At 44.4% G+C, this 24,607-nt stretch overlaps 3 protein-coding genes across 3 annotated transcripts in view; 2 read left to right on the top strand and 1 right to left on the bottom strand.

The window, feature by feature from the left end:
* Positions 1-1,768, top strand: part of Mat89Ba (nucleolar protein 6 Mat89Ba) — a 43,457-nt gene extending 41,689 nt beyond the window's left edge. The window contains exons 21-22 of the mRNA XM_075668940.1: positions 633-734; positions 1,546-1,768. Of these exons, the coding sequence (XP_075525055.1) occupies positions 633-734; positions 1,546-1,686 (243 nt within the window). The 3' untranslated portion in view covers positions 1,687-1,768. The remainder of the gene's footprint in view (positions 1-632; positions 735-1,545) is intronic.
* Positions 1,769-3,942: 2,174 nt separating this feature from the next.
* LOC142557235 (EARP-interacting protein homolog) lies at positions 3,943-12,391 on the bottom strand. Its single transcript, XM_075668938.1, has 9 exons — positions 12,046-12,391; positions 11,839-11,922; positions 11,111-11,246; positions 9,314-9,473; positions 7,541-7,637; positions 6,200-6,336; positions 5,624-5,791; positions 4,801-4,959; positions 3,943-4,183 (listed from the first exon to the last, which is right to left on the bottom strand). Exons 1-9 carry the CDS (start codon positions 12,085-12,087, stop codon positions 4,015-4,017), a joined length of 1,152 nt encoding a protein of 383 aa, XP_075525053.1. The 5' UTR covers positions 12,088-12,391; the 3' UTR covers positions 3,943-4,014.
* Positions 12,392-12,633: 242 nt separating this feature from the next.
* The window catches only part of LOC142557230 (trafficking protein particle complex subunit 12), a 33,900-nt gene continuing 21,926 nt past the window's right edge, over positions 12,634-24,607 (top strand). Inside the window, exons 1-6 of the mRNA XM_075668934.1 lie at positions 12,634-12,994; positions 17,387-17,678; positions 18,322-18,563; positions 21,165-21,341; positions 22,414-22,527; positions 23,442-23,555. Coding sequence (XP_075525049.1) covers positions 12,827-12,994; positions 17,387-17,678; positions 18,322-18,563; positions 21,165-21,341; positions 22,414-22,527; positions 23,442-23,555 — 1,107 coding nt within the window. The 5' untranslated portion in view covers positions 12,634-12,826. The remainder of the gene's footprint in view (positions 12,995-17,386; positions 17,679-18,321; positions 18,564-21,164; positions 21,342-22,413; positions 22,528-23,441; positions 23,556-24,607) is intronic.

The raw sequence follows: 24,607 nt of genomic DNA, 5'->3' as shown, positions 1-24,607 counted from the left end.
TTGTTCTACTGCCAGCGCCGTGCATGTTGTGAGCCACGTACAATAGACCCGAAAAGCTTACGGGTCACAGCGCTCAAGAGACAAATGCAAATTTCTGGTCTGCTAAAGCATAATGCTCCTAATTTAATAACTTACTGTGCTATTCATAAAAAACTTCTATAGATGAAAAGTTTGGATTTCTGGCTTTGTGTCCAGGCTCTGCAGGACTTCAGATTTTTTTTACAAATTTCGTGTCTGGCAAATTTTTGTGGTCAGTTGTACTCAGATAATATTAATCGGCTCACAGTTCCAATAACTGTTCTTTCTTCATTGCTGGCACAAACACATCTGTGTGCTGTGAGAATTAAGCATGTCCTAAGGAATTCTTGCATGTAGAGAATTAGCTGTCACTTTGGCAGCGGCACTTTTGATTTGGTAAAAGGTTCATTTAACTGAAGTACATAAGTGGAGTGGAGTCTTCAGTGTGTGGATTGTTGCAATGGATTCTGCATCGCTGGCCTCAGTGGCCAACAAGCTGCTTCATATTACCGAGCCATGTGCATTGTGGTAAAAGCCATGAGCCCGGATGTTTGCCTTTTGAAGTGCGTGTGATGGAGTGTCACAGAAATGAGCAATCGCTGTATTTATTCCAGGATGCATACGGACAACTGGCCCTCTTTTTCTACGACCGTTACGGGGGCAACCTAGTGGCCGTCCTGTGGAAGCCAAATGCTTTTGTACCACAGCCACTGAAGGTAAGCTGCCACAGTCACTGGCCACAGTCAGAAGGTCACAGTCACTGTAATAATAATAATAACAAGTAATAATAACCCTTTGCGGTCACATGTTGGTGGCATCCTGGGAAGCAAAAATATTGGTTCCGGTCAGATGTCAGGAAGTGCCTGACACATGCCCGCGCTAGATTTTCCTGTTTGTCACGGAACCTTTTGGAAATTTCTTCAATTACTGATAATTGTGCTTCACGGCATTTGCATATAATGACGGTGCATTTTAGTGGAACACTTGAAGGAATTCATACGTGTTTTTTCGAGCTGCAGAGCACCAAGGATGGTGGTGTTCTCGCCGCTTGCATTTTACGAAGAGAGCACGCGAGCTTGCTGAATCTGATATTTAATTTCCAAGAAGAAATAGGTTCTGCCTTCAGACAGCCAGCAAACATCTTTGAAAGCACTGAAGAAAGCAACGATTTGAACCCTATAGAAAATAGTTCCTGTTTTGGTCGCCCATTATGTGACGCTGGCGGTAAACTGTACAAGAGCCCGAGGAACAAAGAAAAACGTTCTGAAATAATTCACTTACTACGCATTCCTTCTCATAAGAGCTCTTCCTGCTTGTTGTCCAAAATGCATGAGGCATCTGACCAGAATGACCTCAAAGAGTTAATTCTTAATCCTTTCCCCCTATGTAATGCCCATTCATAATGGTACATGCATAAATAAATGAGTAAAATATGCAGTACAGGAAATACTTTGTCGGTGATTCTTATCCTTTTCCACGAGTCTTCTGTAGAAGATGCTTACCAATGAAACATTTTGGTGAATGCAGGTGTCCCATATCGGAGGCTACATGCTGAAGGGTAACAACATGATGGTGCCCAACGTGGAGGCCATCTTGGAGGACTTCAGCATCCTGGGAAAGGGCCTGGTCGAGTCTGTTGAGACAAGGTCCACAAAGTGGACCATCTAGGCGGCTCTGTGCATAGGACTTATATGTATTTTTAATTATCAAACACGGCACTGTGTAAATAAATCAATTCTGTGCAACAAGGCTTTGTGTTGCTGCTTCCATCATAGCAGAACCACAATAAAATAAAATTATGGAATTTAATATCCCAGAGCAAGACGTGCTATGAGGAATGCTGTAGTGAGGGGTTCAAAATTATTTGGCCATCTGGGGTTATTTTAACCCCAGGGGTTCACCTTTGCCATTTGACAAAAAAAAAAAAAAAACAGGTCAACCAAGTGTCAACATAAAGGCAGGCAAGGCAGACGTACATGGTGGTTCAAATTATTTGATGATGAAATGTTGATTATATGTCTAATTATGTGTCTTTTTCATATCTTATTTCATGTGCAATTACGTCGACCCCCCATCAGGTATCCTTGGCCACACTGCAACGTAGGAGATGTTGGTTGTATTCTTCAGAAGTGTTGGCAGCCACACATCTGTGTTGGTCAGTTCTGTTCTGCTCCAGGGCCTCCATCCAAATGCTTATTGATGTCCTGCCAAGCCTGCCGCGACAAGCTTCACACGCATCAGGTCTGTCAAGACTGTGCCACTGCCAAACTCTGGCACTCCTTGCCATCTGGTGGAGGGCACGGCAGTTAAATTAGATGGCACTTCACGGTGGTGCAGCAAAATGCGACAGCAACACATACTCACATCCCACCCTGTTTATGGCTAATGAAACTCGTTTTTGATTATATGCTTATTGTTCACTATTGCTATGTGTTTTCAGCATGACGAGCTATTATTTAATACTAGTTTCTTGCTCATACGACATGTACAAGTGGCCTAACTGATATTTTTTCTAGAAGTGGTTACAAGATACCCAGGTACACCAAATCCATCTGAAGTCGGCTGAACTTCAGAAAAAGTTGCAGTTTCTTCCAAAAGGCGAAGAACCGATCGCGATAGCAAATTAGTAAATAGCTATACGAAATAAGGGTAGTAGATTTATCAGCCTTCTAAACTTGTAAACATTCGCGTGCTAACTAGAAAGAGAGAGAAACGAAGAGGGAAAGGTAGGGAGGTTAACCAGGGGCGTGCCCAGTTGGCTATCCTACACGTGGGGAGGAGGAAAAGCGTACTAACTAGATTAAAAATGATATAATGTGTAAGTGTGACTGAACGACTAGCCCGCCAACATGTCTTAACTAAATTAACAAGCATGTTGTCACACAGGTAAACATGAACACATCTCACTCGATGTGCATGGAAATGCTGTCAAAATGCTGGAGTGAGGAATCGCGGCAGCAGCAGCTGCAGCAGCAATCGAATTGACCTTCGTGCATCTCTTGCTTCAGAGTGAATTAAACGTTGAAAGCACAGCGCATACGAAGATAGCAGCACTACACACACTCTGCAAACATTGCAGATCGCTTTGAAGATACAATGCCCGCACGGCCACGCCATAAGCAGCCGCCGCCGGAGAAGACCACCCGCCTATCTCGCCTCACCCCCGTGTCTCGCACATGACAGAGGAGGGCCCGCTTCTGGCCCGCCTTCCTCGCTTGCACATGCGAGATTGAGTCTTGTTTGCTGGCTCACCCTCGCACGCTTTCACTCGCACGTACAGCATACAGCGTGCGGCAACGATTTCATCGCCCTTGGACTTCATACGGAACCTCATGGCGACGGCAGAAATGTGCATAGAGTGTCCATATAATTGCAATCATAATAAAACAAAACTTCGCTCAACACCACCCCTGGGAATTGAATTCGTGCCCCTGTGGCAGTGTCAAGTTGGAGGTTTGGCAGGCCAACCACTGCGTTATCACACACCTATGACTGACACACGCTGGGGATTTTGACGTACTAACTTGCAGCGCTGACAAAACGGGAACACACAACGCGAAGGAGACGGGACTTGGCACTGTAAATATGTCAAAATAGAAAATACCCAAGCCAGTTATCTCAGACTTAGGGCAATTCTTGTGGGGTTTTGTGCAACCTATAGACTTGAGAGTGGAGACTTCCATGTGTAGATTTCGGAGGCCATAGCATGTGATTACTGCAGCAAGTCAAGACTATGTTTGGTGCATTTCAACAAAGTGTGTTCTTCGGTAGACAGTGGCGTCACGTGCGAGCGCCCGCAGCTGTCGTAGCAGACGAGTTGAGAACCAGAAAAATTGCCGCAGTTTGCATATTTCTTTTTTCTAGGAAAATCCAGCTATGCCTTCCACAACGTCTAAAGGTGTCACTCATTCAGCATACAACCAATGTGGCACATGATAAAAATTATTACATTTATTGCGAACATCCAAAAGAAAAAGAGAGGAATGTCGGGCGCTGTCAGAGAAGGATTCTGTACTTCTCGGTGCGCGGAACTCGGTTGAGTACTAGGCGCCCGTCGTAGCTGAGAGAAGCGAAGAGCCAGGGATCGGCCGCCGACCAGTGCACAGCGTAGACGCTGTCCTCATGCTCCTCGTAAGTGGCTATCACGCCGTCTTTCTCACATTTCCTGCAAATTGGATGCATGTGTAAATGAGCTCTTGAAGCTGCATTGCATTCAATGGTTTTCCAAATGACCCTGTGTCACACAAAGATAAAGGACAAAGAAACAAAATCTTACCCTCTTACATGGTGTAATAATGCTTTCTAATATGCAAAATGGTACGCATGAAAAGTGGGTTTGAGTTACAGGAGCTTCACATCAAAAGGAAAGTTATTCTTGTCCCATGACTCCATCCTGTACCTACAAATTTCGTAATCTCGTCACTCGATCTAATCCCTTACCACCCTTGGCTGCATTACCTTTCTCTCGGCCCTTAATCTGTTGCATTGACAAACCTGCCGGTTATCTATGACCTGCCCAACTCCAATTTGCTATCTATTTTATGCAACTGTCTCTCTACCTCTGAACTTTATGCCTACAATTTTTTGTCCTAACACTTGTTGCACAGCCCTTCGTCTTCTATCAGGTCTCTGATGTCCTGCAAGTTCCAACCCCAACAGGTTGCTACTGGAAGAATGCATTGGTTGAATAGTGCACCTTGTCATGGCCATTTTTCAATAGATCTGCTGTTGCAAAATGTTTCACTGCAAAGGAATGCACGTAAGTAAGCAACACAGCCTCACTTTTCTTTGTGCTCATCGCCGCCCTCCTCTTCGTCATCCACAAGGTGGCCAAAGGGCTCAGATGACACGGATGCGACACGCGACAGGATTACCCGCGAGTCGCTGCTCGACGTCAGTACGAGCTGGTCATGAAAGTGGTTGTACCGCACACTCCAGACCCTGAAAAACAGGAAGCGCATCGGTAAGAACAGTAGAAACGGTATGCAGTAGAGGCAGGCGCACCTTCACTGATGACATCCTCTGCACTGCTTTTTACTTTGGGCTGCCCGTGTTGTCCGAGCATGATTTGAATGCTGACGCGGCAACTAATATGCCAGCTTCATCTAGTCTTAAGAAATTAAAAGAAAATGAACATTAACATGCAAATAACTGCATGCAACAATTTTTAAATTTTCACCAATACAGCCTGACACTGCTACTGGTTGCAAACCAAAGCTTCAGAATTGTTCTGTACAGTCACATTCATTACTGCTTTTTGTTAAATGCTAGTGCTACTTTGTGGCAATACGGTGCACTTGTTATGTAAATTCCATCTCGTCGTATGCCTTCAAAACAGTCTTTCTTTTTTTCCTCATGCTAAAAATACATGTGCTGATTTTTCACTTTTCCTTAGTTCCCTCTTTAGCACCCCAACATTTCATGCTAATGAACCAGCAGGCCATGATCCTTTGCGAATACCTCAGATAGGTGTTGCCTTCTGCTGGAATTGACATGCAACTAGGCATGCTGCAGCAGTTGACAAGAGCCAGTATAGTTCAGCATTAACGGCTCTAGTAGCAAGTGTGCTGATGAAAGTCTTAAGGACACGGGCATTTTCTCTTACCAGTGGGAGTGGTCACTCAGAGTGACCGCCGGCGCAGTGGGATTCCGGACATCCCAGAACTTGGCCAGGCAGTCGTCTCCACAGCTGGCGAGGAAGTACTGACGGTTCGGGTTGAAGTCTAGCTCCCGAACGAGCTGTCCGTGAGCCCCTTCGATCTGCCACACCTGCCTGCAGGGTTGTTTGGAACAATGTGCGAGCATCAACTGATGCTGTTCATGTTAAAATGTTCCCTGCAACAACCTTGCACACTTATACCACTAACCACACTCGGTTTGGCTTAACTTTTCCTTTCAAAAACTGTTGTTTCTTGATGAGGCAACATTGTTTTCCTCGTTCATCTCCTTAATTGAGCATATCCAAGTGCAGTTGTATGCGTGAAAGCACAGCTTGATCTTTGATTTGAAAGATGTTTAGCAGAGAGTTGTCAGCAGACTTCCAGTGTGCTTATGTAAACAAAGCGGGCAAGTACCTAGATTTGCTTGTCTGCTGAAACGTTGACAATGCAATCACAAAGTAAATTTTGGAATGCTACACACAATTTAGGAATTTGTACATGCAACTAAGCAGTTCACTTACTGCATGGAGCGCAAATCAAAGGCCTTGATTCCAGTGTCCACGGCTGCGGCCACTAGGGTGCAGCTCTGGTGCGGATTCCAGGCAGCGCAGGTGAGCTTGGGGTTGCCCTTGAGCTCCACTGTGATGCACCCAGTCAGCTGGAGGGAACAGTGCACTTGGATAACATCACTGCTTAAAGGAACTGAACCTGCGTGCAGTTGACTCCATCGTGGCGGATAATGCAAGCGGGGGTGGTATTCTTGGCTGATCACTTTTGGGGATGCTTTCACTTTTGCGAGATTTTGCGATGGCCAGATCCATTGGCATCCATGGGCGACCACGTTACGGTGACAAGACGGTGCTCTTGCCATTGTGCCATCAATGCTGGCGCTTCCTGTGGAGACTGATGCATCTGGCGCTAGTTGCACGACGCCTGGCGAAAGTGAAGGATAATCATGAAGTGATCACCCGAGACTACAGCTCCCCGCTTGTCCTTTGTACTTACTTTGTTGTTTGTTCCATTTACACTACCTGCCAGCCATTAATGTGCATCAAACTTGCTCACTTTACTATCCTGCACCAGTTGATTCCCAAGGTCAAAAAGTTTCAGTGCTGCTCGAAGGAGCCCCAGTATGAAGCTGCATCCAAACTGTCCAGTCGGTACCGTTCCCATGTACACACTGATGCACTCAACCATGCATTTGAGTAACACGCACACTGCTAGAATATATCATTCCTCACCCTGTGCTAGTGATGAACAGTGGTTGAACAAGACATGTGACTGGAGCTGTTTTGACAAGGGAATTTGTCTTTGCCAGGGCAGCAATTGATTTTCATGCAGAACATCGCCCTATGGATTGAACTACAGAATACAAAATCCCTAGACAGGTTTCCCTACTCTAGCTGGAATGCTTTGTACCGCTGTATGCTTTTTATTTCTCTTCCTATTACCCTCTGATGTGCTGAATTGTGCTTTTTGCTATTTGCAAAACAGAACCTTCTGCTATTGAGAGGTCAGCTTTTTTGCAAAGCTTAGCAGTCTAGTGGCTGAGGTTGCTGCATTTTCATGTGTGAAGGTAGGGAAGTGGTCAACAGTAGGTCACCTTGTGTTCATCAGAGCGTTGATGAAGATACGTTTCCTTGTTGAAACATTCTATAGTGCAATTATGTGAGACAAAAGAAAAAGATGTGCACGAATGTGTGTTGTTCTTTGTGGACGTACATTTTCACTATACTAATAACCTTGAGTAATTCAGATAGAGCTTTGTCTTCACATTTGTTTAACACATCCGTGGAAGGCCAACCCTTGTCCAGTTGAGCCAGCCCACCCTGTCCCACAAAAAAAAGGAAGGTGATTTTTACCGAAGCTGATGTGCCTGCTGATGCGAGGTCGAACATGAGAAGATTGTTGTTGACCAGAGAGACCAACTTGCGGCCCTCTGTGGGCTCCCATAACACCCTGCACAAAGGAGACGGCACTCGCGTGACTGGTGACACACCTTTCAGGAAGTAAGCCTTCGCAAAGCATTCTAGACCTTCTAGAACGAGGGACACAACACCAAAAAGGATGGGTGTGGTCTTTCTTGTCATTGTGTTGTGTTGCTGTTCTCAAAATTAATCGCACTTTGCAATTTTATGAAAGTGAGGCGCAAAAGAACGTCCATGTTCTGCCACTTCTGTGCATTGTGCAGATGTCTAGGTGATGTAAATTATAATGAAGAGAGAATTTTTATGATCCAGAAAAGCGTGTCTTTCTTGTCATTGTGTTGTGTTGCTGTTCTCAAAATTAATTGCACTTTGCATAGATCATGTAAATTATAATGAAGAGAGAATTTTTATGATCCAGGAAAGCGTACCGATTGCACAATGGTACTCAGTGCATTGAGGCATTGGTACAGTGCTATTTCACAAAACAGTGAGCCTTATGGCAACCTGCCTGCCTGTAGACCAGTGCAGCTGTGACAAAATGACGAGTGATGCCTCTAATAATGAGATTAGTATTTGCTGAAAACTTTTATTATACCAGCAGTGTTATAGTGCAGAAAAGTCAGAATGAGGAAAAAGCACTACTAGTATTTAATTTCAATAACTTGCTGTCCGATATTATTTAATATGCATTCCTGTTCAAATATAAAACATGGTGATAGTTACTGGAATATTTATGGAGAGGGACTGACAAAAGTGAAAATTGCTCTGAATGTTTCTGCTGCAGGAGAAGCACAGTTATTGAGCAGATGCACTAGTATTTTTGGGAATGTGGGGGACAAATAACTTCTGCTCATAATTTCTGGTCGTTAATAAGAATGCCTGACTTTATGCAGCCTGTAATCCAAATCCGTTGTCTTGCCTTCAACAAACACAGCACTCTATGTGCATCTCATGACACGGTGTTACCACATTTCATTACAATCACTGACGTTGTGCACCCGCTAACGGACATCAGTTTCTCATTTACAAGCTCCTCAGTTGACCGGACATTTTGTTGTGAATACCCTGCAAACATTACATTTCACTTTGTTTAGAAATGGGCACATGCACATTTGGTTCAATATTGAGCGGTAATTTTTCTTGCTTATTTGTATTCAGTTCAGAGACTTCACCATTCAGGCACACCTATTTAATACTAAATGACTTACTATACTCCATTTCATACTTCGCAGGTAACACTGTGGAGACTAGAGACTTCTCTCACTGCTCACATTCGCAATCCAATAATAGTGTACCACATATGAAAGAAATGTAGCAATGTAATTCAACGTAAAAGTAATTAGGCTCATACTTTGATGTGGAAAAAAGTGACGTATTCTTTGGATGAAATGCATGGGAGACCTGAACCTATTTACCACCAAACAAGCGGAGTGACATGTCTCCGCAACCGTCGGCCACAGCGCATCGTCTCGCTCACGACCGAAACGTACGTCGGCTACTAGAAGCACAAATATGCCCAAGCAATTATGCGATCTGACGTAATCCTGCGTCCAGAAGTTGTAACATATGATGTAGTTATTTCGTACAAAATTGGCAGCTCAAGAATAACTGCACTGTGAAATGTGCAAAGTGAGACTTTTGCTGCCGCACTACTTACTTAGCTCAAAACACTATGCATGAAATGAGACCTATGGCTGAAGCACGCACCTGGGCACTTCGGTGCCATACTTCAGGGTGTCGAGGTGGGTGACCTTTTCAAGTCGCGGCAGTGATGCTAGTCCGTCATCGGGAGGTGAAAGGTCGCCAACAGATGGGACCTCCGGCAGCCTCCAGATGGCAGCTTGCATCTCGCATTTCCCAGCTTTGGCTGTGTAGGGCGAACGGTATTAACAAGACACTCTAGAAACTGAAGAGTGGAGATAGACAACATGCACAAGAAACTCTGGCATCAACTAAAGAATGCTCATATGTAAGCTGTGGCTGAAAACACAGGCATTACATCAGAAAAAAAACTGAGGGATTTCGATACAGTTGTGTCGCTAATTAGCCTGACATAGCATGTACCTCGATGTAACGAACACAGGTGTAATAATGTATTGCATACAACAGAGTAAATTTAAAGTCTCTTTTCAATATTAGCATGTAATGAATATGTCCTTGTAATGAATTACAGAACAAATTTCAGATATATAGCAAAGGTATTTTAATGTGCAATGCGACTGTTGACGTTTGACTGTACTATGAGCTTGACCAAGAGGACCAAGAGACTTGGACAACTCAAGGGCTGCTTAGTCATCCCCATCGGTTTCATGTCTTGCCCGCATTCTCATCCTACTAGTAGCCATAGTAGTTTTTCTCTTTGCCCTTGCTGATCAGTCCATGGACATTGTGCATGCTGTAGTATTGGACTGTTCCACAAAGAATCGGTGTTTGGCACATGAAACCCTAAGTTTTTCGAATGTGCAGTAGTTATTGAACAAGTCGAGTCACCCATTGCTTCTCTTAGCTGGGATTCTCTAAAGATAATGTTTGCATCTGCTCACATGCCAAGGGCAATTGATGAGCCTGAGAATAAGATCGAATTCATTTCCAAAGTGGTCCTCCTCATGTTTCAGCCTCTGTTGCAAGGCCTTGACATGGTTGCTAGTCTAGCACGGCTTCACAAATTTGTCCGTTACATACTCATTCTGATGTGGGACCACCATTGGCACACCTTAAAAAAAGTGGTCCTCTGGCTGGTTACCAAAGGTGTGCGATGATATTAAAGAAGGAGTGCAAATGGAACTAAGACCTAAAGAAAGAATGACACTGTCAGCTCTTCTCTTCCACCTTCGTTTCACTTTACCGCGTTACTTCTGCAATTCACTTAAGGAATAGTTAATTCACCACATGCGTTCCTTGGCTTCATTGTCTATTGGCTTCTTACTTACAATGTCACACCAGTGAGAACATCTGTCAAATCAATTTTAGCTGACGCCACATGTGACAAGTGGTGTCAACACAAGAGTTGACAAGCGGACTAGCTGGCAGTCTCTTAGGCGAAGCACGATGCAGAACAGTGCCGGGAAAAAGGTGGGATGAGAAAGGTATTACATACGGAGAAACACTTGTTCAGTTGATGCTCATTTACTCAAACGGACGAACACATCTACTGCATTTAGGTAAGTTCATGCCCGTCGGAACAAGCTTCCAACAGCTTGCACACATTTTCTTGCTTTCCGAGTCTCAACACGGGTACTTTTCTGCTCACACATGCACAAGGGTCACAAGGGCTTTGGTAGGATAGTTGTGCTCCTTCACAAAAAGTGTCACCAACGAAGTACTTCTCTCTCCTTTATTTTTACTCTTATGCAGGGAACTTACTGAATTAATATTGCAATTGCCTTCTAAAGATGTTCGGTTTTTCATGATTCTATAGCTTTCTCAACACCAAAGCTTAGATTGTGAGTGTCAGAAGGACAAGACAAGAAGCATGACCAAAGGAAACAGAGGCTCGATGCTCACTGATCTCGTTGTAGCAGGAAGAGAAGAGGGTCCTGTCCGTGGGTGAGCAGGCCAAATGCCAGAGCTCGCCAGCGCTGTGGATGTAGATCGCCTTGCTCAACGAGTTGGTCTCTTCGTTGTAGACCAGAACGTGGATCTGATGGAAGCAATATACGAGAAGAGCTCGGTATAGATGTGTGCACGAGCTGGAACATGTGGCTGCGGTTTGTACACGAGATGATCAAATATTGATATTGTAATATGCATTATACGGGTGTCACACGGCACACTTAAGATCGCGATCAAGCCCGATCCAGATCGAATTTCTCGGTCGCGATTGGTATCTGCGCAAGGGATCCAGCCAATCACGGTCGAGAATTTCGATCCGGATCGGGCTTGATCGCGATCGAAAATGGTCGTGCGACAGCGGTATTATATTCGCTCGATGACTCAAACAGACGGAGCATACCCAACAAGGCCTTAATTGATCATGTGTCATAATTTACTGCACATTCAATGCAGAATGACAAGAAAGGCGAGATTTCCCGCAGTGCGGGTCGGCAAATAAAGACGACAAAGTTCACAGCGTGGTACTTTGAACAACAATCATTCCATTAAAAGAGTGGGTACGCGCCACTTACAGGGAATAGTACTACTACCATAACTACGGCAAGAACATGGCATGCAGTGTAGCTTAATTAGTTCTATTAGAAGCTTCGGTCTGGCGCTGACGCGCCATGGAAACCAACCTGGTTGTCGCACTTGAGCGACTGAGTACCCACGAGGAAACAGACTGTCTCAGTCTCGGCGGCCAAAGCTGCCAATGATCGGGACTGCAAGAGAAACGAATCTGTCGGACAAACGCTTCCACACGTCGCACGGCACTGTAGTGTCGTTTGAGCCAATTGTCAAAGCTACTACACCGGTACCTTTGCCAATCGCTTGTAGCAACATACCTGAAGCTCTAGCCCGTAGATGACAGCAGCTTCGTCTTCCATCTCTTTGTATTTACGCACTCTGCCTAACGATTCAGGAAGCTGTCACGAGATTCTTGCAGCTGCCTTCAAAACGCATCGCCCTGTCGTCGCCGGCGTTGCGAGAATTCGATGAGCGATCAATTAGGGATACTTAGTTTGCAAGTTACGTAGCATTATTATTTTCTTGAGATTACTTTGCTATGAAATGGGCGCGTAAAGCGTTGCTCAGTTACGAATGGGTCAGTCGAGCGCTACACAAGCCTCCTCGAGCAGCTAGCAGACAGCACGAGCCGGCTGTTTTCGGAATGAAAACGTGCTATTTCGACGTGGGACGTGAAAACACTGGTCGGGCAGTTTTGAAGGGCTAATTTGTTATTACTTAATAAAGAATGTTAATAAGTAATAGTACGGAGTCTCTGAGGCCACTTGACTTTATTGCATTGTTCTGTAAGTAACTACTGCACCAATATGTTGGAGACGGTCTAGATCATAGCCTCCTTTGTCTAGATATTTCATTTAGCTTTGCAGTGAAAATAACACTGGAGTTATTGTGCCGTCGTCCGTCGATATAGCCAGCCTGTAGTTAGTAGAGAGGTGTTTACACTGTCGGCTGCATCTCTTGCTATTTATTGTCATTTGTGTCACGAAAATGCTCGCAGAAATTTCGCACTTGCACGTGTTAAACTGAAAATAAGGCTGCGATCAAATTCCGAAAGTAGTTGGACTGCTCTGCAGGCGGGAACGGCAAGTTGCCGGCGTGATGTCCGAAACACACCCTCCGCCGTCGGATGCTCACGACTGGGGCGAATCGGCGAACACCGGCACAAACTCTGACGCAGCTCCGCAGTCTGGTGTCGAAGACGGCACTAAGGATGACTCGGCGCCGATGGAAACAGTGGCTCTAGAGACAACCGACATCTACTCGGAGGTAACGGCCGCCTTGAATTAAGTGCCTACGCGCTACTGATTCACATGATGTGTACCTCGAAGTACTGGATGAAAATTCGAAAACATTGCGCCTTGATCGCAGCATGCTGCGATGTAGGGCTGGGAACTATTACGTGGTTTTTTCTAGCATGCGGTTCGTTGCGTATAGGCCGAAACTTTGAACTTCGATCTGATTATTCTTTTGGAGCACGTTGCTGTGAATGTCGGTTGTAATATTCGTTTCATTTCGTACACTAGCTTGCGTGCTACAAATGCTCGATCTTTATGTTAACGAAACTGGGATTATTAGGGACCAAGGAGCTCTCCTGCTGTTATGGAGTACGAGGAAGTCGTGCCTGGGAGAATGTCGCTGGCGTTTCTTTTTTTTTTTTGTGTGTGTTCTTCAGCTTTATCATGCCTTTGCGTTAACTATAGTATAGAACAACTGTTAATGTGTGCCACTATATTGTTTCAAAATTCTTTGTTTTTTCTTTTATGTAAACGCGTGCGGCGTTAACACCGTATCTTTCATGAGGTAAGAAGTACGTGTTGTGAAAACAGATGGGCCTGGTTGACATACTGGAGCGCAACAGAATGCTTGCATTATATAGGCAGAGAAGGACGGAAGAATGTTCCACTCCGCGTTCGTATGCCTCGCATCATGTCAGTGAGTCAGTCATCTCTAATGTGTCAGTCTTGATCCAGATTTTATTTACTGCTAAGCTGGGCTTGTTCATTTAGTAGCTACTACGAGACACAGTGGTCCATTCATTCTTGGCCCTAGCTTTGACATGATGCCACATAGAACGTGGCACAAACTTATGAATTCAGAGTGGACCCTGTCATGATTTCACGGCTCCTGTAGCCTTCGTTATCCACATCTAACTGAGAAAAATCCAAAAGAAAGTTTAGAAATAGCATTGCTCATTTGGATGGTATTTTACCAGTGGAATTACAAAATAAATGCATATTCAAAGTCACTCTTGAGCCATCTTTTGCAGGCCTTCACCTTTAAATTCACTCTTCATATGTTGATTATGTGTGCCGCAAATCACAGAAGTGCATCATATGCTTGCTGAGGAAGTTGTCGTACTTCTGTGTCAACGCTTACACAGAAAACGAAAGTGAAAACAAATCAGTTTCCATGGTTGTATTCGAGTGTTGCCATTTATTTAATCTGCCTAACGAGTAATCTTAACATATTTATTCATCTGTAATGTGCACCAAATAGAGGTCTGCACCAGTTAACAGTGCACAACATTAAGCAGGAGCAGTTACAAACCGTGGTAAAAGCTTGCATTGGGGTAGAAGCTTGCATTTTATTGACCCCTTTGAAGCACCTATACAACTTAAATCACACATTGTGGTCTCATCTAGTCGTAGATGCCTTCATAATTGACATTTCAATAATTGCCTCTTGGTGCCGAAACTTGCTGCCACCAGGCGATGTTATCAGCGCTGGATGTGAGGTATATCACACAAACTAAAACAAGAACTACTTAGATTTAAACCAAAGAGCTACCAGACAGCGATACAGGCAAGTTGGTCTAAGTTCGTGATGTGAATGTAGCACAGAGCACTAAAGTATGTGAAGCACCATAATTTGGTTAGTGTGTTGGTTCATTTTTCTGCTTACCACACACCTATTTCCCTGCACTTCTGCTGCATTCAAGTCATTCACTACCCGATTCAGTACCGTGCAGAATACAAAAGTATGTGCTCGGTGCAGCTTGGTAACCCTTTAAGGCTCTGTGTACACATTGTGTACAGCAAGATTGTGCATCAACTGTAATGGTATTGATGAAAGTAATGATATTTAAAATGTTTCGCATTCATCTTGAAACACTTCTGATTGGGACGGTGCTGCAAGCTTGAATAAAATGTGCAAAATGTTTTAGTAAAATGAGTGAGAAGGAGATGGTTGGGTATTTTTGCTCGGTATCAGTATGTAATTATATGCAGCAAGTTTACCTTCGTTGCTTTTCACAGTGTGTTGCACCGGGCATAATTTTCAAGTGGCTAGATAGGTGCTTGTTAAGCCTACTAGGCACGAAATGGTTTCTATAGACAAGTTCCTGAAGCAGATGAAATTGGCAACAGCAATGTTGCTGAAAAGTCGCTGTGACCTAAAAACAAATATTGCTTGACAGTCTTCACCCTTCTGGGTTTGCTGCTGTTTGTGTGCTACGTCCAAAGGTACTGGACTCACCGAATGAAACGCAGCAGGAAAATTTTTATGTAGAACAGCGCATATGCACGTTGCACCCCATCGCACTCGTGAGTGCAATGTCATGCTGCTACGCATCTGGTCACTAAAGGTGATGCAAACTCTTACCTAAGTGTACGAGCCAAAATAATGCAAATGTTGCATGGACTGTAGACAGTGGAAATAAAAGTATGCACATTAGTTAGCCTTAAATTGGCATGTTTAATTGCACGATCATTGTGCCTAGAGGGAACTCTGGCGCTGCGTTCATTCAGCTGCCATGGGAATAATGGATAGTATATGGATTTGTCTTATCTTCATGCTTGGGGCTTCATACGTTCTTGTGGTGTTGTTTATTATGCTTTATCTGCCTTCATTGTCACAAATTTCAGTGCAATTTATACTTTTTTAAATGCAGAAGGCTCCACGAACTCACACAATCACTACTAATTGCAGCGATTCAGCCTGTCAAGGTGGCCAAATCAAAACGTGCCAAGCAGCTTACCACATTGACTTGCCCACGAGAAACTCGCAAGGGCGTTCTATGAAGGGCATTCGATGCGTGCGTCCGTGGCGCGACAGTTTCAGTATCGGGCTTCTGTGCTGGAGGTCGTGTGTCCGAATCCTGCCATCGGACAATTTTAATAATGTTTGTTTAATTCTTTGTTGCTCAGTACTTTGTTGAAAATGATGAGATTACAAAGTTACGAAGCCCTTTGAAGCTAGAAGGACAAAGTTTAGGCAAATCCATGTACTTAGCGCCACACATTAGCGCCAGAGTTAACTCTAGTAGTTATTGTATGAAACTCTGTGCACCATGTGGTCAACGCTCCTGCAATGTTATTGAAAATTGCTAGGGTGTATATCATTGATTGCCTTGTCATTTTTACAGTGGAGCTGTTAAAACCTCGCTGGATTTTTCTTGACGTCCACAGCTTCGCCAAGCAGGGGGACAAATAGTGAAAGCATAGTATAAAAATAGCATCGTGCAGCATAGTGACGCGGCAAGGGTGGGTGGAGCCTAGCGGGGGAGAAAGAATGACGTGGCGAGGACACAGGTAGTGTGACGTCATTGCTCTCTGATAAAAACCCATATGCTTGCTTCGGCGGTCCTTTCTCTCGCAGTGGAAAAAAAAATTATGTGTGGCTCTGCTATCACAAACACCAGAGACCAGCGCAGCTGGGTGAAGCCCAGCAAAAGTTAGACTAAGTGTGCGGTTTGGCACTACTTTACTGGCCTTTCCCCAGCTCCACTGGTCTCTGGTGTTTGTGATAGCAGAGTCACGCGAAATATTTTTTTGTATGTGTTAAATGAAAGTCCAAGCCCTCTTCAACTTCAGAGAATATACTGTACATCAGAACTCCCTAAGTAGTTCTCCATAATACTCACTTCTACAAACCAGTCTTAGTTTAGGTACCTACGAGGTAGGGGTGTCATGGCAGCATGGTATACTGACACTACACTTTCCATTCTTGTGAATGCTCTCTGTGCCAAGCATGTGTGTAACCAGGAGAATCATGCTTGGCGCTCTTACTTTCTTTATGAACGACACCTTAACACCTAAACTTAATACTATGCAACATCAGAAAATATTCCTCAGTGCCATGACGTCACAATAATGTCAAAAAACACTAGGTCTGACATTTGAGACCAAACTTAAGTGACTTCTAATTGTTTCCCAACCTTCATAGCTTTTAAGTTCCATCCTTCTATGTTTGAGAAGTGTCTGGTAGAGTTTTTACAACTTCCAAAATGTGTATCGGCTGCGTGTATCTTTAGTGAGGTTGGCACAGTAAGTGAACACTCACACATGCCCAGTCACCATTGTTTTCATTCCCACTCACATCTACTCTATTGTCGGCGCTCACTTGAAATGCTCCTTGAGCCCACGCATACCCCCCAACACTCACTTGTGTTCATGCTCGTTTTCATGCATGGTTACTGGCACCCACTAATGCCCATACTCATGTCCGCTCTCACACACCAACGCTTACGCACGTTCGTACTTGCGACAACTCAGGCTCACCATCGCTCATTAATACCCACGTCTAATCACATTTTTTTGTGAGTCACTCACACTGTATTCCGCACCGTTGAAATCAGTGTGGAGCAAGTGTATGCACACGTATGATCTTTATGCGCAAATGTTGGTACTGCCGTAACTTTAAACATGCCTCTCTGTGCAGGACTCTGATCCAGGTAAGGAGGCAGACCTGAAGCGGTACTTCAGCAACACGCCAACAGACGCGGCCGCCTGCTCCTTCTTCGATTCGCTGGCCGTGAGCGCGTCGCCCATGATGAAGAGCGTCTCGGAAGTGAACATGGCGCAGAAGGCAGGCACAGCCCTGGAGGATGTAGTTCCAGAAGCACCGCTCATAAATGAGGAGCCACCTGAGGATTCTTCCGTGTACTTCTCTCTCGGCGACAGCTCCGTTCAAGGATCCGAGGTCGCTGTCATTGCACAGGAAGCTGTTGAAGGTGCCACATCACTTTATACCATTCTGTTAAGGAAGGCCCAAAACAGTGTAGTAAGACAGCTTGCATCTGAAATGCCGGCACCTAACGCAAAAATTTTCCAATAACATCCTGTGTCTTCGGAATTGTGAACATTCATGTGTAGCCTTAACCTTACAAAGTTTTTGGGACCTGTTACTAACGCTCTTGACTGGAACACGCACACCAAAGAAGGTACACGGACCAACCCAATCAACTGTCGGTTCTGCCCATATTCCTTCCCTTGACACCAGTTCTATAACTCTAATAAACCACCAGTTGTATATGTTCTACATATACAAGACCAGCGTAGCTGTGCTTTTTACTCTTGATCTCTACAAAGAAGTAATCTGCGCATCTTTGACCTCTAGTGCATACCGCTGTCTTTCTGATGCTTATCAATATTTTCCCAGCGTGTATGGTTGTATCGGTCTACACTAATGCAGAAGAAATGACGAGTGAGAAATGTCATGGGCTGGTGCTATGTTTCTAATATCTCGTCCTATCGCTTGTCATTTCTTATCCGTTTACATTGTTATCCCATAACTTCTGACCCCATAGATTAGTACTTGCAATGTCCAACTGTTCATAAATTTTAGATCCCACCAATCTGCCTTTCCTTGTCCAGGCCCAACGCCCTCTTACTCGATGCCGACACAAGAGCCCGCTGTTGTGGAGTCGCCCGAGAACAGAAATGCCTCGCGGAGCGTCAGCGAAGAAGGACCATCGTTGAGCAAGTTCTTCTCAAGCGACTGCAGTGGTGGGGACCAGGAGGGAAAGGCGTTCTTCGACGTCCTCGCTGCTGGCATAGCTGGCGTCGAGCTGTCTGGGCGGTCATCGGGCAGTGCAAGCCCCATTTCATTTGTGCAGGTGTGCGTCAGATCTGTACATAATGAATTATTTCCTTTCTTTATTCATGCATTTCCCCGCTTTGCCCGAAGGCGCTACAGCAGGGGGGTTGCAATCTCGAAAAAATTCCATCTTCATTCAAGCTGCGCACTTGCTCAGACGTCATTCGATTCCACTGAGCGATAGTTTTTGCAAAAAAAAGAATTTGCATACAGGTTCGTCCTGGCCTCGTATTCCCTAATTTTGTACTTGTGGTCAGTCTGTCCAGATATATAATTTGGCTGTGTTAAGTAAGTTTTGCTATCAATTCGAGTTTTAATATAACGAAGCAAGGTATGCGACTAGGCCAGCTGGTAATCAATTGTAAAAACAGCCCACCAACGTATGGAAGGCCGAGAGAAAAGACGCACACAAGAGCTTCTCTTCTGTCAGTCTTGCATCCGCTAGTGTGTAGTTTTTACAATGAGTGCAATCAAGTGAAAAAGTTGCAGTTTGGTCCAGTGGGCAAAGCATCAAATGCAAATGGCATGGTATCAGAATAATACATAGAATAAGGCTTGTAGTTTTATCAGCAGTTTAAGTTGCACTAAATATTCACTTACGAATGAAACGTGAAAGAGACACGTGGGCAGATCTAACTTGATGACCGTGAGCACTCGCTGTCACAGTGCTGTTGTGAAATGTGCTGGCTGTGGGGAGCACGCATGCATGCATTCCGTGCTGCTGTGTCCTTTACCGTATCAGTGTGCCATGTCTCGCAGACTCGGCAAATCGTTCAACCTCCGCCACAAGGAGCCCAAGAAAACACGCGCCAGGGCGCAGGCCTTCCCGACTTGTTCTTGCTGTCACCCTCACATGCTTGCGCTCGTACTTGCTGCAGATCACATGACCGGTAGTGCACGGCGCATGATCTGTGCACGTGGTGTTGTGTGTGAGAACGGCGATGGCGACAGCCCAAGCGCACCCTGAGCATTGGTACAATTGCTATTACAATCATATAAATTCGATTGGCCATGCTTTATTTCCATGAGCATTCTACTGCTATAACGAATCCGAAAAAGGCCAAATCCGAGACAATATTGGTTATGTCAAAACTAGTTTATTTGTTTGCCCACTGCTTGAAGTGTGTACTCTGTTAGTAAAAGCATCAAATGCTCAGCAAGAGCAACCTGAAATGGCACACTGTGCACTAGCATGTACATTTTAGCCCATGGCTTGACTGGCCTGCAGCCAGAAAGCCAATGTGCCGATCCTATGTGAAAGCGCTGATTGCGCAGCTGCATATTAATGGCAGTGCAAAGGCCTTTTGTAATTTAGCAGTGTTCATGTGTTGTGTATTGCTGCCATTGACAGACCATCAAAATTGCAGGGGTCATTATTCACTGATAATGAATACTGTAAATAATGACACAAAGAATCTCTTTGTTGTATAATACACTGTAGACCTCGGCACACGGAGCTTTTCTGAGATCGCAGAATACGGGACACCACTGCTGGCACATTTCAGAGTTGCTGCTTGATATGGTGTCACAATGTAAAAAAAAAATGAAAGGCCATAAATCTCACTTACTAAAAAAAAAACCTGAATAAATAAATAAATAGTACATCATAAAAAAGCCAGAGTCTGAAAAAAAATTACCTGGGAAAGATAGGTACACTTACCAGAATATCCCAGACTAGCACTGTCCAAGAACTTTTGATGCACCCAGTAATTAAAGGCACAGCTGTGGAAAAGCTGCATAAGAACACACTCAAACCTAAAGACTACTCAAATATTTAAGTCAAACACACTTAATCTTAAACTCAAGTCACATAAATAATTGAAGCACACTCAAATCTTAAAAAACCAAGTCATTTATTTACACTATAGACATCTCCCAAAGTGTCACATAAAATGCACTGAAGTGCAATCCAGTCACATAACAAGGCTTAATTCAGTGCCCAGAAGAAAACATGGAGGAAATTCAAGGGAAGACACATTAAATCGAGCTTACTAAAACACAGAGAGTGATCTTACAACACATGATAAAAAGTCAATTCAGTATTTTCCAAGGATATTGCTTGCTTCCACAAATATATGGAGAGCCATTAACACTTGCCTTTGCAATGAATATGTTGGCCATGGACCTAGGATCCTCTTGAGACTGAAGGGCCAGCTGTCTGATGTCACTAAATCACATATTAAACGTAGTTCTGTGTTGTGTCACAGACGTTCGAATCGGAGATGCTGTATACCCTTATCCACATGGCCACAAGTGAATTGCAGGCTATCAGAGCATTAAATTTTGTGCAGAAAGTGTCTTATAATAAGTTGGAAAGCTGGACAAGTTGAAGTTGATGCATTCTTTGAAAGAACGTTTTCTAAATGTAGTACTGAGCCGTAGATGGTGTAGCAGCGCTTCAAAGGATCTGCTTGTGTCAAATGTGTGTGGGGTTTCTAATTCAGGTGAAGCATCAGTGTAACATAAATTTGAAGATAGAAAAGTATTTCTTGTTTCAGATGTGACTTCCGGATTACGAGCTTAAACTACGTATTCTGTGCTCAGCTTGGATTTTATGTTCCCGTTAAGCAAGTTTGAACATAGCAAGAATTAACCCGACTGTTCTAATGTTACATCACAGGAGCCTTGCATGATGACAGAGCCCGTGGAGGACAGTGACATCTGCGCTTATGACAGCTGGCTGCCGTCGGCTGCGACAAGAGACTTCCTGACCAGACTTGCAACATCCGAGCCTGGCACTGTCTTCCCGGAGCGCGAACACCTCACCATGCCTGGTGTCATTATCGATGAGTCCCAGGTGCGACCTTTGCTTCTTCTGTACAGCAGAAGTACTGTTGCGATAGCATTATGGGCCACAGATAATTTTGAAAGTGTAATTTGAATGTTAAAGTATTTTCTTTCTTCTTTTCTCCATAGCTACGACACTTTGAAATAGGGAAATTCAGACAAGGCACCCAAAGTTAGAGGATGTGATTGGCCAAGCGTACAAATGAATGCAAAAAAGTTACAAAAGAAAGCAAAACACTTTTTTTTTTAAGTACGCAGAGAGTAACTTAGAACACAACGGGCGTACAAAGCAGTTTAGATTTTGGGATGCGTAAAGCCGCTTGAGGACATTATTTCTAAGGCTCCTTAAGTGATTCACACAGGTGCTTCAAGTGCATATCATGTTTGCCCTTTTGTTTGCTCTAAATATTTACTTTTGGCTTTTGCACATTAATCTTCACCTGTGGTATCTGATGGTCATTATGTCACGGGTGTTGTAGCTGATAGTGTGTGCAGCGTGACCACGATTAACAGATGTGCGTGGTTCATCCAGCACGTTGTCAAATTGTTAAGTGTAAAACACTCATTGTAGATAAGAGGCTGCTGTGTGGTTTCATATTCCTAAAGCCAGATGAGGTAACCATACGTTTTTTTGAGGAAATCTACATCTTTTTGTTCAGCATTGCCACGTATGATGTGTATGTCTGGGTTATTCTGCATAAAACAGGCAAGTGCAGCATCCGAGCATGGAATAAAACACAGTGCACAAGCAAATGCCTGCTCTGTGAAAAATTCTATTGATTTTGTGCAAGTAAGCGAGTAGCTTAGCCAAAAGAGTTGTTCATACTGCGCTTTCTCATCAACATAATGTATAGCATGGCTTTTGTGTTGTAGATGAAGAACTCTAAAGCACATTTCAATAATGTGTCATGGTAAAGGGCACTGTTGGTCATCTCGTTCACAGCTTAATTTGTTATCAACTCCAAATTTTACTGCCTGTCTTTGAAATGTGCGCAAAAACCCAAAAGCTAGTCCTTTTGCCTTTGTTGGTCTCTCGCTGCATCTGCTATGCCTTTTCTTTTCTTAACTTTTATCTCTGGCAGGTGGATACCGTTCGATCATTGCTTCAGGAGCACATCATCGATGAGGCCCATGCTCGGCGTACTCTGACTGTTGATGACGTGCCGCAGAGTGAAGATGGACTGAAGCAGCTCATTGTGAGCCTTACCACTGCCTTTGTATTAGGGGGACACAGCGCCGCAGAGATGTCTTAGACCCGCAACTGAAACACGAACATTAACGTTGAGGCTGCCACGCTACGTTTTCTAGCGAAGCCATGGCTTTGCATGGCTGTCAGCGTAGCTGAGTGTATACACAGCCCGCGCACCCTGTTTTAGAGGTAATCTGCCACGTGTTCAAAGAGTGGGCGTGCCGAGATGGTCTCGAATCGTGTGCGCTGTCTTCCTGCCCTTTTAGCACTGGAGGCTGTGTAATGTCGAGTTGGCGCTTTTCGTGACAGCTTTGTCCCATTGTGGGCGACATTATCAGCCGCGGGGGTGGAATTGATGCGAAAGCGTGGCTGGCTTAACTTCGTGCTGCCGATGTAAGACGTCATCGACATGGCATGAAACCGTTTATTTTGTGGCCAACTCTCAAGCTCAACAAAATGAACTCTTTTCTCATTCAAATTTGCTTTTTCCGATTGCCCGATAATTAGGAAAATATTGCAGCCCCTTTCGTGTAAGAAAAATCTGTTGCGACTGTACTTATTTGAATAAAAGGTAGAGTTTCAATGTAATAAAATTTAGGCATATTTCAGCAAATTGCCGATTTTACCGACTTGTTCATATCTAAGTGCAAATGTATCTATCTAGCTCATATCATTATTAGCATAATGTTTGCAGATCTGTGAGAAAGAATAATAAAAAAGAATCTGAGCTTTCATTATCATTATCATTGTTTAGCAGGTTGAAAATGTAGTGAACTTTACAAAGTATAATCAAAAAAATTTCTGCTGCTCAGGAAGTATGTCCTGCATTGGTGACTTTTGCCTCTACGGTGCATAATGCTCAGTCTTTCAGCATCAAACGTTCCCCTTGTTGCTGACCCATGTGTTTTTTGTGCCTGACAGGGGGCCCAGTGCCACAATGCGGCCATCAACCTGACGACCAGGCTATTGACCAGCATTGGCCAAGGAGTCGGAGCTGGAGGTCATCCATCTAGGCACAGCCCTTACTCACTCCAGGTACGCCTTACTGTCCTCATCCCCCCTCCCCCCCCTTTTTGTGTGTGTTTGTGTGCGCGATCAATATATTGTCACATGTTAGTGACGGTGAAGAAAGCAAAACGGTAATTGGCGAAACTTATTGGGCTAACTTGCACCCACAAAAGCAAGTTACGCTCAGAGGAGAGCAATAGCGGCAAACACGATCGGCGGTCGTTGAAATCTGATCAGCGGGTCAAGCGCGTCGGCTTTCATACATCAGTTGTCGAATGTTCCAGAGTAATCGCTGGGACCCGCGTGTCTTCCACAAAGCTCTACATTATTGGCGTCGCGCATACATGCAATCACATTACACAAGGTTCGGTCACAGACAGCGGATGGAACCATCGATAACATTCCAGAAACTTCTGACATGCAGGCACGTCCTGCGCTGTGAGATAACATTTGTTAGGCGCTGAAACGTGGTTGCCCGATAAAGATAAAGAAGTACACATGTCAATATCAGGCAGGCAGAGAGATCCAGGAAGCATTTGTATTTAGAAGGATCCAAGGAGGGACAGTTTAGGGGAAGGTGGCTGGGAGAGGCCTTTATTCTGCAGGCTGATGGTTATAAAGGGGGCACCGAGATTGGTGAGACTAGACAGGAGTAGTGATGGATTGTTAATGGCTTGTGTATTATGGATGAGTTGCGACTGGTTGTCTGTGGCTGGGCTATGGCTGTAGCACTCGCAGGAACTGGTCATGTGTGGCAGCTGTGGTGTTGCTGTCAAGTTCAAACTTAATGGAAACTGCTGCAGCACTGTATCTCGCCAATGGCAGCAGCACAGTGTGGGATGTACGCGTATGTACTGACAGAAGCAGACTAGAAGAGTGGAGGTCACCACATTGGCTGACAGTTAAAGTCGAAACATGTGAAAAGAATGTCTCCTCATAGTGGCATGAAACACCTTGCAGACAATTTGCACACAACCGACAGGTTGTAATATGTTGGGTGCCTGGGCATAGCTCTATGGAGGGTAACGTGCTTGCAGATAAAATGGCAACTTCAATCCCAACAAAACCTAGAAATCCAT

The sequence above is a fragment of the Dermacentor variabilis genome, chromosome 9 (assembly GCF_050947875.1).
Source record: "Dermacentor variabilis isolate Ectoservices chromosome 9, ASM5094787v1, whole genome shotgun sequence".
NCBI classification, from domain to species: Eukaryota; Metazoa; Arthropoda; class Arachnida; order Ixodida; family Ixodidae; genus Dermacentor; species Dermacentor variabilis.
Note: the sequence above shows the minus strand (reverse complement) of the source record. Positions and strands in the feature narration are given on the sequence as shown.